This window comes from Prionailurus bengalensis, chromosome B4, assembly GCF_016509475.1.
Source record: "Prionailurus bengalensis isolate Pbe53 chromosome B4, Fcat_Pben_1.1_paternal_pri, whole genome shotgun sequence".
In the NCBI taxonomy this organism is placed as follows: domain Eukaryota; kingdom Metazoa; phylum Chordata; class Mammalia; order Carnivora; family Felidae; genus Prionailurus; species Prionailurus bengalensis.
The window spans coordinates 77,891,564-77,904,381 of record NC_057358.1 but is presented as its reverse complement, the minus strand read 5'-3'; the positions used below and the strand labels follow the sequence as shown (position 1 = coordinate 77,904,381).

Below are 12,818 nucleotides of genomic sequence, written 5' to 3'. Positions count from 1 at the left end.
ACGATGAGGGGAGAGCCGAGAGAACTGCAGAGAACACGACCAGAGTCCTGATGTGATTGCTGCCGCATTTACCACCAGGCACCGCCTCCCTCCAGATTTCTTGTTACTTAACTATGTGCTTACCATGGGCCGCGTGCCATTCCAAGCACTTTTCATGTATTACTTAATGGAACCCTTCCCAAGCCGGAGGCTAGTCCTTGGGACACGAGAAGGCTAAATGCTCCCCCCCCCCCCCAAGCCCCCATCAGAGCCGGCCCCACGTCCTGCACAAGCAGCCTTCCCATCCGCTGCCCATTACTCGATGCAATTTAAGCATGGATCTCCGAGACAAAATGACATAGTGTGTAAACCGTCAGGATGTTTTTAAATAGCCAAAAGACAGCAAAAGCCCCCAGAGCTAGTGAGTTCTAGGTCCATCGTCCAACTTGGCCTTGTTCTCCTTAATATTCACACTGCGCTCTGTGCTCAGGGTGCCCTCACGTGGTGCCTTTCTAGGAACTCCATGGTGCTTGCTGACTGGCTCTCCCCACACCCTTGCCTTTCACCCACTCACTGGTCTCTCTGTTCTTACGCCATTGCCTCCCTCTTCCCCTTTTCTCCAACCTTCCAACGGTTGGATTTGAGAAGAAGATAAATGGGGCACCCCCCTTCCCCCCAAACCCAGAACACTCCAAGTGATAGCGATTGTTAAAATCTTGATTTCTTTTTTTTTTTAAGGGAGGAGTAACTTCTTTTTTCTTTTTTTAAAGTAATCTCCACACCCAATGTGGGGCTCGCACTCATGGCCCCGAGATCAAGAGTCACATGCTCTCCCAACTGAGCCAGCCAAGCGCCCCTAAAATCTGGATTTCTAGGCAGTAGAGTCCTTAAATATTAGCAGTCGCTCTCGTCAGCCCGGTTGTGTCTCCAAGGGGGGCTATCTTTTCCTGCTCTCCTGTCCCCCACCCCAAACCTAAGTCTAGGCAGTCCCCAGGGAAAGGGCCCTAAGAGCCTCCCTCCGTGGCTCTGCCCCAAGGACTGCGCGGCGTCGACCCCAAGGAGGTGCATGTGCCCTGCTTAACGCACGCCCAGCAGACACCCCTCCCTCCTCTCTCCACCACCTTCATGACCCCCCTTTACTCTTTCCCACCTTCTGAAACTGGCCGGCCTTGGCTCAGCCCCTTGGTTCGGGCTCAAAAAATACCACAGGTGTGAACAGTTTACACAGACTTTATTTTTCACCCACTGAGCACAGGAAGGTCTGGGCAGGCAGAGGTGTCACAATCACCTCCCCTGGTTCACAGACACACACCGTGAGACCTGGTGGCAAGGGAGAGGGTCCTATTCCTACCACAGATTGCTATGGGATTATCACAACACATTTGTTCTCGGTTCTATTCACACCATGGAGGGTGGAGAGGGTCCATTTCTTACACTAAAAATATATACTTTGGAATCTCTAAAACAAAAATATCTCTATCTCTACACGAGACCTACTAGAAAGAAGAACATAGAAAACAAGAGAAATGTACCAGCACCTCGAGTTGTCCCCTTCCGCGGGAAGCGTGCTCTGCTCTCCACCTGACACCATTCGCTTAGGGCAGCCGTATCTAACCAATCAGACAGACAGAGATCAACATGAGGGAGGCTCAGCATCTTGGAGGAGGGAATACGGGAGAAAGGAGTGGGGAAGAGGATTCTGGCCTCTTTTGCAGGAGTCATTGCACATTCAGTTTGGTACTTCTGCTTCCAGCATGATCGCATGTACGAAAACCTGCACGTTGGGGTCCGTTGCAAACCTGCTAGAGAAGCCCAAGCTACTTCCTGCCGGGCTTGGAGACATGCCGTGGGTAGCTTTTCTCTCTCTCTCTCTCAGGAAATATTAACGCCATCAGCTCGAAGAAAGCCTTCTGTACTCTCCAATGCTGAAAGTGGGTTAGGTGTAAGAAAAATGCCATTCCTTTTCAGAAGGATCAGAAACCATTCCGTTCCCTTTGAGCACAGAACGTCCTAGAGGAATTTTGCCTATGGATGAATCATTCCACTTTCTGAATTTTCCTATTGAAGAGACCCACATAACACTCCCTTCCTCTTTTCATGCTTCACGCACTGATACAGTTCCTTCACATCTCTTCTGGTTTTGAAAATTAGCCTCCTTTCTAGCAAAGAAATGTTAACGGAGTCAGCTGCCCATTCTCTACAATTCGTGTAAGCGAACAAGGGCACCAAGAATCAAAAAGAGTAGATTTGGTTGAAAACCCACTCCGATTTGATTTGGGGATATCTTTTTCTGTTTCTATCAAAATATGGACGAGTGTGAGGGCTTGAGAATCTGTAGCCCCTCAGCCCAAGCAAGGAAAACAGAAAGTCCCCTTTCTGCCCAACATCCTCACCTCTCTCACCACCCCCAACTGGTGGTGGGTTTTAGGACCTCTGACTGCCATCCAAGGAGGAGTTGAAAGACCGAGGCAGAAAGGAGAAGAAAGGCGGCTCGAGAAAGTGAGGAAGCCAAGGAAGCTGAGTCAGTAAAAGGGGCGGAACTTGGATGATGTCTCATTTGGCCAGTCAGAGCCCGCAGGAAGGATTTCTACATCACGGAGGCCTGACAGCCACAACCAAAAGAAAATCAAGAAGGCTGAGAACATTCAGTGCAGGGTTCCTGAATGTCCTGCCAGGATGTGGCTTGGAAACCTGAGAAGTCCGAGGGAAACGCAGTGACAAGCCAGCAAAGACCGCTGAACAGTCCTAGGAGGCGGTGCTAACGCTCCTGTAGAAGAAGAAATGAGGAGGCTGAAGCAGCAGCAGAGAGGACACACTGGATGGGACTTCTGATGCCAGTTGAAAGGAAAGCCAGGGTCCCTACCTTCTCCCCTGCTTCAGGAAAACCTAGAGGCTCAGAACACAGACATTAAAGTTCATAGAGAAGACGCAGGGAGAACCGTTGGTTCCTCTGTGAAGAGGGAAGTCTGGAGAGCGAAGTGGGTAGAAAATAAAGTAGACTCGGGAACTGTCTTGTTTGGATGCCCAGAAAGCACAGAGACTTCTTGAAGGTCACAGCTCTCACAGCCTGAGATGTCAAGCAAGCCTGAGACTTAGCATTTACCAGATTTTTACCAAAGATTTGTGACTAATTTAGAAGCCAATCACATCCCAGACAAAGAGAAATAGCAACTATTCACACCATCTTTTGGAATAAATGGTTCCCTGCCCCTCTATCCCAAAGGCAAATTTATATGACTAAGGAGATGGGGACAGGAGCTGTATGTGTAAAGACCAGATCTCCCGAGAAGCCCGTCATCAGAAGTTGGAAATCTTATGTAGCCACAAAGAGCTAGCCTGCATTTTATGCAACCGAACGTATTTGGCAAGTTCATACTAGATTGCTGGGCTTTACCTTCTCTCCAGACCAACCCTTCCCTTAAAGGTCATGAGCTAGGAAGTAACCCAACCACTCAGCAACACCAGTTCTTACCATTAGAACCAAGATTTCACTTACCATCAGTTTCTTCAATCCCTGGCTTCCCTCCCTTCCTACTTTGACGTCACCAGCCCATCAGGGCACCAGCCTGCAAACGCTCAAACCGTTCCTGAAATCTCCCTTGTCATAAAAGAGGTGGACTGCTTCTCTGGCCCAAGGAGAAACCGTCAGTTTCTACTTAACGTTGAGTTTAAACATCTTTTCCTATAGACTAATCTGCCTATATTTGCCCTCAAGCTATTCTATCAGAGGAGTCTGAGAAGAGAACCCCTAGAGGGGGGAATGATCATGTTTTTTTGATGTCCCCCTCCCAGCTTAGGTACACAAAACTATTTAATAGCAGCAGTGACACCTCATGGACACACTCGTATTTGCCAATGAACACACATGCACACGCACACACACACACACACACACACATACACGCTGCTGCTGCTTCACCTCCACTCCCAGTTTCCTGTCCCCAACACTGCCCAAACTGACTGTGCCACCATAGCCACCGGCCACAGACCTGAGCAAGGAAGCATGCAGGTAGGACCGGGGTTGAGGGTTGGGTGGGGGTTGGGAAAAGGGAGACAATGAGAGTAGGGGGGAATGGTTTCTACCACTGAGATGTAGCAGGAATGAGGCTGGCCGTTATCTGAGAAAGATGTAATGGCCTAAAAGGATTGGCACAGGCTTCCAGAGTAACTAACGTTCCTAAGGCGCAGTAACCTGGGAGGATGTGGCTCAGGAAGGCCTGAAAGTACACACATGGTCCGGTAACTGCACTGCACAGAGTTAATAAAGACAGGTTTCTGCTCTCGAGAGCCTACACAAGGAAGGCATCGTGAGACATCGATGAAATAGGAGAGAGATTTTTCTGAGTGATATTGCCACCTCATTTGTTGTACGATGGGCTCTTCCCTATCACATTCCTTCCAGCTGTGCTGAGACTAGGGGGACGGGAGAAGCAGCCACCAACCTTCCTACACAGAGGTGGCAGGAAAAGATGGGAGGGACAAGATGGAGGAAGAAAGTGGGAGTGTTCTCAGGGGACGAGGAAGCCAAAGGAGGAGGCAAGCTCAAGGAAGCTGCCGGAGAGAGGCAGGGAAAGTCAGCCAGCAGGAAAGCTTTCCCCATTGACAGGTTGCCTTTTGATTTTTCTACACTAGGTAGGTAAATGGGTACAATTATTACATTTCTCCTAAAGTGATCAAATGTGAAGCTTTGGTTCGCCAAGATTTTAATGCCCGTATAGTTCGAAGATGCATGCCTGTTCCTGTCTGCACCATATAAAGGGAAGCCAAGGCTCTGCATAAAACAGCCTTGTGAGCGGAAATTGCACAAACCAGGAGCAATACCCACAGTTCAACGGGATATCACTTTAATGTCCGCAAGTAGCATGATGTTTGGTCACGAGGCACTGGCACTGCCTTGCACGCTGCTTGCTTACAGCAGGCATCCGTTCTGAGTGGTTGGTGTCCATCCTGTACCAGTTGTTAAATATTTTGAAAACCATCTGTGTGTTAAAAGAGGTGTGGTCCTAGGAGATGTGGAAATGGTCAAGGAATGCGGGATTCCTTCCATTTCAAAGGCGTAAGGAGTCTTACTCCAAGGAGCAAGGCCAGAATACACTGATATGTTTTAAGAGGCTAAGGAATGCAACATTCAGTGAAGTTTTGTAGCCAACTCTTCACCTACGAAAGGAGAGGAACCTGAAAGAACATCCCACTGTACAAAGGTCTTCCAGGATGGAAAACTGATAGGATCGAATTCCCTGGGTACCGACACGCTTACTAGTCACATTCTGTGCACAAAGGAAGGGAAGATATACACACTGGAGTCCAAACCCTTGATATTCATTGCAACAGAGAAAAGTAGAGAGAAACTATAAATATAGTTTTCAACCAAATACCAAAATTAATCTCACCACTTACAGTTCATTTCCCAGTGTGGTCTTTTACATCTGAGAGTCATACATCTGTCAACTGAAAGAAATTCATGATGATGAAGAAACCACATGGCTGAAGGTGGTTTTGGTCCATTGAGTTGATGACGGTTCGCTACTAAGGCAGCTAGGGAGACATTACGTAAGCACTTGGATCTCTCCAGGAGTGGAATCAGAATGCGTCCTCAAGAGACAGCGGCAAGACATGGATGTTTCCACGTGGCCAGTAAAAACACCTTATCTCTTTTTCTGCTCACAAACAACTATCATCAAACCTTTCGCAGGTGTCTAGAAAGCAGACACCATGACAACTCTTCAGGCTAGGAAGTCCTTCCTAGTGTCTAAACCAACTCCTTCTGTAGCAATCGAAGCTCGTTCTCTTGGTCTAGCCTTAACGAAACCAAGAGAAGCTGCTCATCCTCGCTTATCATTATCGATTTCCCCCGACCTTCTTCCTGTCTGAGCTAAACAACTCCGGTGTCCCTCATGGCCCTTTCATCATCCAAGGCTCTCGCTGAGTCACACAGGCTGCTGCTAGGGAGCTTAGATAAAGATGCTTCCGAGGCAGAGGCATCTTCTGGCTGTGGTGGTGGGCCCCTGCCGATGCCCAGGTTGCCGACTGTCCTAACGGCAGACCCTCCTGACAGCCTCTGGGTCTGACCAGCATCCCCCAGAGTAGGCATCAAACCCAGGCCCAGGGCTGCCTGGGAGCCTGCAGATTCTACAGGGCGGGAGAGCCTTTCCTTTCCTCTCTGCTCTCCTCCTACTCCCCCATCCCATCCTTTAGGAAGAGGGAACTCATCGAAGGAACCCTCAGCAGCAGCATGGATCCATATGGCTCTGTTCACCAGCAGAGAGTTTCAGAGAAAATGTCTGGAAAATGGGAAGCTGGGTCTTCACTGGTGGCAATTCTGAAGAGAAAGAGAAAGGAAGAAGTACCAACAGGAGGTGGTCTTCTGCTTCACGTCCACATCTGGTGACTGGCTGCTGGTATGGGGATAGCTGGGTGCCCTCCAATGCACAGCACGGGTAACTGAATGCTTCGGCATGGCTTTGACATGACCACGGGCAGGGCCAGACTCGGTCTTGCTTCTTCTCTGAGAGACTCACATCTTCTCTGTAACCAGAACTTCCCTGAGGCACCTCACGGCCCAAATCTTCCTTCCCAGCAAAGACTTTTTAGTTGAAGAGACTGAATAAAAGTGTTACAATTAGACAAAAAGGGAACACATGATTCATTCCTGCTTTTAACACAACACTTTGAAGATGTCACCACAATTTGGATCTGGCTATATTTTAAGTTCATTTACAAGTAGACTAGTTCTCAACTAAAAATAACCATGTGCGTTATACATTTCGACAGCTGCCTGGATTTTCCTCTGAAGGAAACAAGATTCTATATTTCACTCACATTCAGCACAGATTTATTTTAACCCATTCGATGAAGAAATAACCTCCCACTACCACCCACTGGTGGCTGTGACTTTTCAAAGTACTTCAGCTCCTCCTCAGAGCATTCTTATGAGTGAGGCAGTTATTATTATCCCTTTTACCGCTCAGTAAACTGAGTGCCAGAAACAGTAGCCTACCGGGTTACACACGGAATAAACAGTTAGACCAGGCCCCCTAATTCCTGGCCTACTGCTTTTTTTTTTTTTTTAACTAGAAAAGTTGCCTTTAATAAGACCTCAGATTTTGCCTTTAATTAAAGGCTGATTTCTTAAAATGGTGTTTGGACTAAATTATTCAAGTAGTTTGGGTACATAGCCACCCTCGCTCGCTCGGTGCAGGCAAAGATGCCTCAAGTCCTTGCATTTTCTTCAGCAACCTGATTAAACTTGATCTATGCTATTGGCAAACGATACACAGAATTTTCATTTCCGAAACCAGAAACCTGTTTATAATTTAATATTTCGAATCTTTCCTTGGCAACAGTTCTCATTATGGAATGACTGGAATAGGTGGAGTCTGTATTGGCATGATCGACACTCTCTGGACATTCTGGCCATTTTCCAGTTTGTGTGGTTCCGGTAACCAGAGAGATTTTGAAATGGGAACTTTTGGAAAGAGGATTCAGGTGACTAGATAGAGAAAGGCAATGTACGCATCCACATACTCCTTGGTTTGGGGGCTGGCTGTGTAAATGGGCAGCTCAAAACAGCACATCTGTGCAAATAGTTAAAAAAAACATTTTTTTCCTTTTCTGAGGCATATAGCAATTCGCCTGGGGTTAGGCCCCAGTCCCGGAAGGGATATTTTTTAGACAAATTTAATTTTACAACTTAGATATATTTTACTTTCAACATGATTGCTATTTTTAAAAGCACGAAATAAACAAAAATCAGCAACTATAGTTCTCTTTACCTCTTCTCCTTTGTATTTCCAGAGTTCATACTGAGAGCTTTCCAGACCGTAGTTTTAGGCATTTCATCAGATATATTAATCTCAGAGGGGTCACATCTGAAATCAATGCTTAGGACAATAAACATAGGACACACAAATAAAATACATATCTCAGTCTATAGTGATCACACCCCACCAGGCGGGAAAGAGTAGGTCTGAGGGGGCTCAGCTAACGGTTCTCAGCAGCACCAGGAGCTAGGTGGTTGGAATGTAGAGAGGCAAGGTGGCCCACGAGGTGGTGCTGAGGGCTGGGCTGCTGTGCCACGTGGCAGGCAGCCGTGCCACCGCCATCCTGCCCCGACAGTGCTATGATGTCAACAGGAGCCTCAGGAGCCACCCCCTACTGAACGCTCGCTGTGTGCTAGGCTCGCTGTGTGCCAGGCATGGGGCTAAGCAGTCTTCGTTGGTTTTCTCACTTACATGGCCAAATGCTTGCCATTTGTAGTTAACAAAGCACTCGTTACAATATCTTCACTATCAATCAGAGATGATTAACATCCTCATTTTGAAGGTACAGAAAGCAAAGCTCTCAGAACTAAGTGATCACTCAAGGTCAAATGTCAGTAAGAGGACAATCAAGGCCTTGAATCGAGTCCTTGGTCTCCTAGAAGCCCAGAGTACTAGGAAATTTTCTACAAGCCAGTCTCTTTTTAAAGGGCCAAAAGATGGGGCGCCTGGGTGCCTCAGTTGGTTCGGCATCCGACTTCAGCTCAGGTCGTGATCTCATAGCTCCTGAGTTCGAGCCCCATGTCGGGCTCTGTGCTGACAGCTCCGAGCCTGGAGCCTGCTTCGGATTCTGTGTGTCCCTCTCTCTTTCTTTCTACCCGTCCCCTGCTGGCACTCTGCCTGTCTCTCTCTCTCAAAAATAAATAAACATTAAAAAAAAATTTTTTTTTAAAGTCAAACTCCTAGGAACAGACAGTGGACTGGTGGTTACCAGAGGCTGGGCAGGTGGGGTGGAAGGGGAGATAGTGATCAAAGGGTATAAATTTGCAGTTATAAAGTGAATAATTTTTAAAGACCTGTATACAGCATGGGGACCATAGTTGATAGTAATGTACTATATACTTGAAATCTGCTAAGAAAGTAGAAGTCAAGTGTTCTCACCACAAAATAAGGAATGATAACTATAAGAGGTAATGAATATGTTATTACGTTGATGACAGTAACCATTTCACAATGTGTCCAGATATCAAAACACCATGTCATGCACCTTAAATATATTTTTTTATTTGTCAAAAGTAAATAAATCAAAATTGGAAAAAAAATCCCAATGATGTAACTTTCCCCATTTTCCCCTCAGTATAAACCACAATGGATTCAATGATTTGGCAATAAATTATCCAGGATCTAGATGACCCTGATCCCCTCTCTCTTCCTTTTCTGCCCCCTCTCAGCCTCTGGGCTTCTTTCAGCTTATGTGTACCTCTTCCACAGTGGAAACAAAATGCCGGGAATAAAACCACTAACGGACCAATTTAGTGCCCCGTGTCCCGTGGTGAGCAATAGCTTAGCTAGAGAAGGCAGCTAAGAGCCTTGGCAGAAATTAAGGAATTTGGGGGACCCCAGTTTGGTTCCCCCTTGGCTCCTAGGACCAGAGATGCCATGAGTCAAACTGAAGGGGCTGCCTCTGCCCCTCGACAAAGGCTTGCCTAAGCATGGGAATTCCACACCCCCCAGGCTGAGGACTCTCTGGAAACAAAGGCCATATCCTATTCATCTCCGGAAAATGGCAGAGAAAGGCAGAGGGAGCACTGATCTGATGAATACAAAGACTAGGGTTTGTCTCTTAAACTTTCTACTTAGCAGCATTGTGACCTTGGGGAAATTACCTAAAGCCATCCAAGCCTCAGTTTCCTCATTGGACAAATGTGGATAATGAGGCTTTTATCAGAGAGCTGCTGCAAAGATCAAATGAGAATACATAAGTAAAGCTTCCAGCACAGTCCTAACACAGAGAAGACGCTCAGTATGTGGGCTCCCTTACCTCTGTTCTCCTTTCCCAGCATCTGGGGTGGTACCTGGCATCTAGCAGGTGCTCAGTAAAGCATGGAAGGAAAAGGTGTTTTCCCAGGTTGGAATGGAGAGGCTCAACATTAGCTCTTTATACCAGTGATCGCATTTGTGACCACCCCCCACCACAAAGCCAGATTGTTTCTAGAACAACCAAAAAAACAGTCAACTCCTTGTGGAGTTTGGGGAGTTTTACCTGAAACTGTTGTTCTTTCCAGGACTACTTAGTAACTTCCTGCTCTCTAAGGGGAACTTGTCTCCCCCCATTTCTAGCATCTTCTCAGCCTCCTGCAAGAGAAGAAGACATTACATCTGAGACCAAGGAAAACCATGAGTCTACACCACCCATTTTTCTCTTACCACAATTTCTACCTAATTTCTCTCACATTTATTATGAAAGAGTGTAATTATGTTCTTTCATAGATCTGCCTCATCACAAAAAAAAGACAACCAGATATATTTGTACCTGCGGAATAGTGTTTTTTAAAAGAAGAAAGAAAATGAATCTGAATAAGCCTCTAGATCCAACTACCAATTTACTAGAAACACAGGGGACAGAAGAACATGTTAAATGACACCAAGGGACATAGGTAGTAAAATCTAAATGGTGGGAAATCCTACAGGTCAGAGGCCTAGTTTCTTCAACAAAAAAGAAAAAAAGATAGAAAGGGACCCCTAAAGAAATTTGAGGAACATATCAACCGCTGCAATATTTAGGCCTTATTTGAATCCTGAGTCAAACAGATTATTAAAAAAAATAATAAGGCAATTGGGAAATATGAATACTGACTGTTCTTTCTACTTTTGCATTTATTTGAATGTTCTATAACAAAATGTTGTCTTAAAAAAGAATCCCACTAATTTAAAGAAAATTCACTAATTTAGAGAAAAAAATACATACAAAGATGTTTGAAGTAGCATATTTAATAATATATCCTAAAACAACTGTAAATTTTCACAAGGGAAGAAAGTTTAAATTAATTATGAGAAAACACTATAGAATATTATGCAGCCATTAAAACAATAAATATGATTATCTATTATATAGACACATAGAAACATGAAAGTGTCATGAAATCAAGATGAGAAGAAAAAACCAGAAAAAAACACCTCCCCCACACAAATAAACAATTATTACAGTTACATGAAAACTATGTTAAGGACGTAAAGAGAACATGAAGAAATGAACATAAATATTGGATGCTGATGTGCAATTTTGGGGTGAAGTCTTCATTATTTTTCTTTCATTTCATTTTCAAAATAACTTTATAAAGTAAACCATGTATTAACAAATACATATTGGGGCGCCTGGGTGGCTCAGTTGGTTAAGCGTCCAACTTCGGCTCGGGTCGTGATTTCCCAGTTTGTGAGTTCGAGCCTTGCGTCAGCTCTGAGCTGACAGCTCGGAGCCTGGAGCCTGCTTCAGATTCTGTCTCTCCTTTTCTCTCTCTCTCTGCCCTTTCCCTGCTCATGCTCTGTCTCTCTCTGTCTCTCAAAAATGAGTAAACATTAAATGTGAAAAAATAATTTAAAAAAATACATGTTTACTTCAGAAACTTTGGAAAAATATGGAGTACAATGTTTACCAGCCACTTCAAACTTAACATCCCAAAGAGATGCCTTGGTTTTTCTCCCAAACCTGCTTCATTAAGTAGCATGACTGCTCAACCAACTGTTCATGCCAAAAATCTAAGAGTTGTCCTTGATTCCTCTCATGCTTGCTATCCATTAGCAAAGCCTGTCAACTCTGTCTTCCAAATAAGTCCCAAACCAGCCACTTCACCACTTCTCCCCTAACGTAGGCCACCTTCATCTCTTGCTTGAGCTATTGTCACAGACTTCTAACTAGTGTCCTGCTACCTCTCTCCCTTACAGGCTCCCTGGCTTTCTTGTATTCCTTAAGCACACTGAGCTCATTCCTGCTTCAAAACCTTGGCATTTGCCATGCCCCTGGCCTAGAATGTTCCTACTCCCAGATAGTCTCATGACTTGCCCTCAGATTTCAGCTAGGATGTGTCCTTAGAGTCCTCCCTGATCACCCTAAATAGAGTAACTCCCTCACCCCTTACTTTCTTCTTAAAACATATCACTACTGGGGCACCTGGGTGGCTCAGTTGGCTAAGCATCTGCCTTTGGCTCAGGTCATGATCTCGAGCCCTGTGTTGGGCTCTGTGCTGACAGCTCAGAGCCTAGAGCCTGCTTTGGAATCCGTGACTCCCTCTCTCTCTGCCCCTCCGCCACTCATGCTCCATCTCTGTCGCTCAAAAAAATAAATGTTAGGGGCGCCTGGGTGGCTCATTCGGTTAAGCGTCCGACTTCAGCCAGGTCACGATCTCGCGGTCCGTGAGTTCGAGCCCCGCGTCGGGCTCTCGGCTGACGGCTCAGAGCCTGGAGCCTGCTTCCGATTCTGTGTCTCCCTCTCTCTCTGCCCCTCCCCCGTTCATGCTCTGTCTCTCTCTGTCTCAAAAATAAATAAACGTTAAAAAAAAAATTAAAAAAAAATAAATAAATGTTAAAAAAAATTATGGGAATGCAAGCTGGTGCAGCCACTCTGGAAAACAGTATGGAGGTTCCTCAAAAAGCTAAAAATAGAACTACCCTATGACCCAGCAATTACACTACTAGGCATTTATCCAAAGGATACACTTGTGCTGTTTCGAAGGGACACATGCACCCCCATGTTTATAGCAGCACTATAACAACAGCCAAAGTATGGAAAGAGCCCAAATGTCCATCGAGGGATGAATGGATAAATAAAATGTGGTATATATATATATATATATACACACACACACACACACACACACACACACACAATGGAGTATTACTCGGCAATCAAAAAGAATGAAATCTTGCCATTTGCAAGCCATTACATGGATGGAACTGGAGGGTATTATGCTAAGTGAAATTAGTCAGAGAAAAACAAAAATCATATGACTTCACTCATATGAGGACTTTAAGAGACAAAACAGATGAACATAAGGGAAGGGAAACAAAAATAACAAAAACAGGGAG

General features: G+C 45.4%; 1 protein-coding gene across 7 annotated transcripts in view; it reads right to left on the bottom strand.

Moving 5' to 3' along the window:
• Positions 1–1,193: 1,193 nt before the first annotated feature.
• The window catches only part of SLC4A8 (solute carrier family 4 member 8), an 81,560-nt gene continuing 69,935 nt past the window's right edge, over positions 1,194–12,818 (bottom strand). For 3 of the 7 annotated variants that reach the window (XM_043563951.1, XM_043563949.1, XM_043563953.1), the window contains 3 exons: positions 10,000–10,091; positions 7,752–7,859; positions 1,194–6,579 (listed from right to left, as the gene is read on the bottom strand). In XM_043563951.1, coding sequence (XP_043419886.1) covers positions 6,567–6,579; positions 7,752–7,859; positions 10,000–10,091 — 213 coding nt within the window. In that variant the 3' untranslated portion in view covers positions 1,194–6,566. Of the gene's footprint in view, positions 6,580–7,367; positions 7,380–7,751; positions 7,860–9,999; positions 10,092–12,818 lie in introns of those variants that run through there. The other 4 variants (XM_043563950.1, XM_043563954.1, XM_043563952.1 and 1 more) reach the window with 2 other exon arrangements.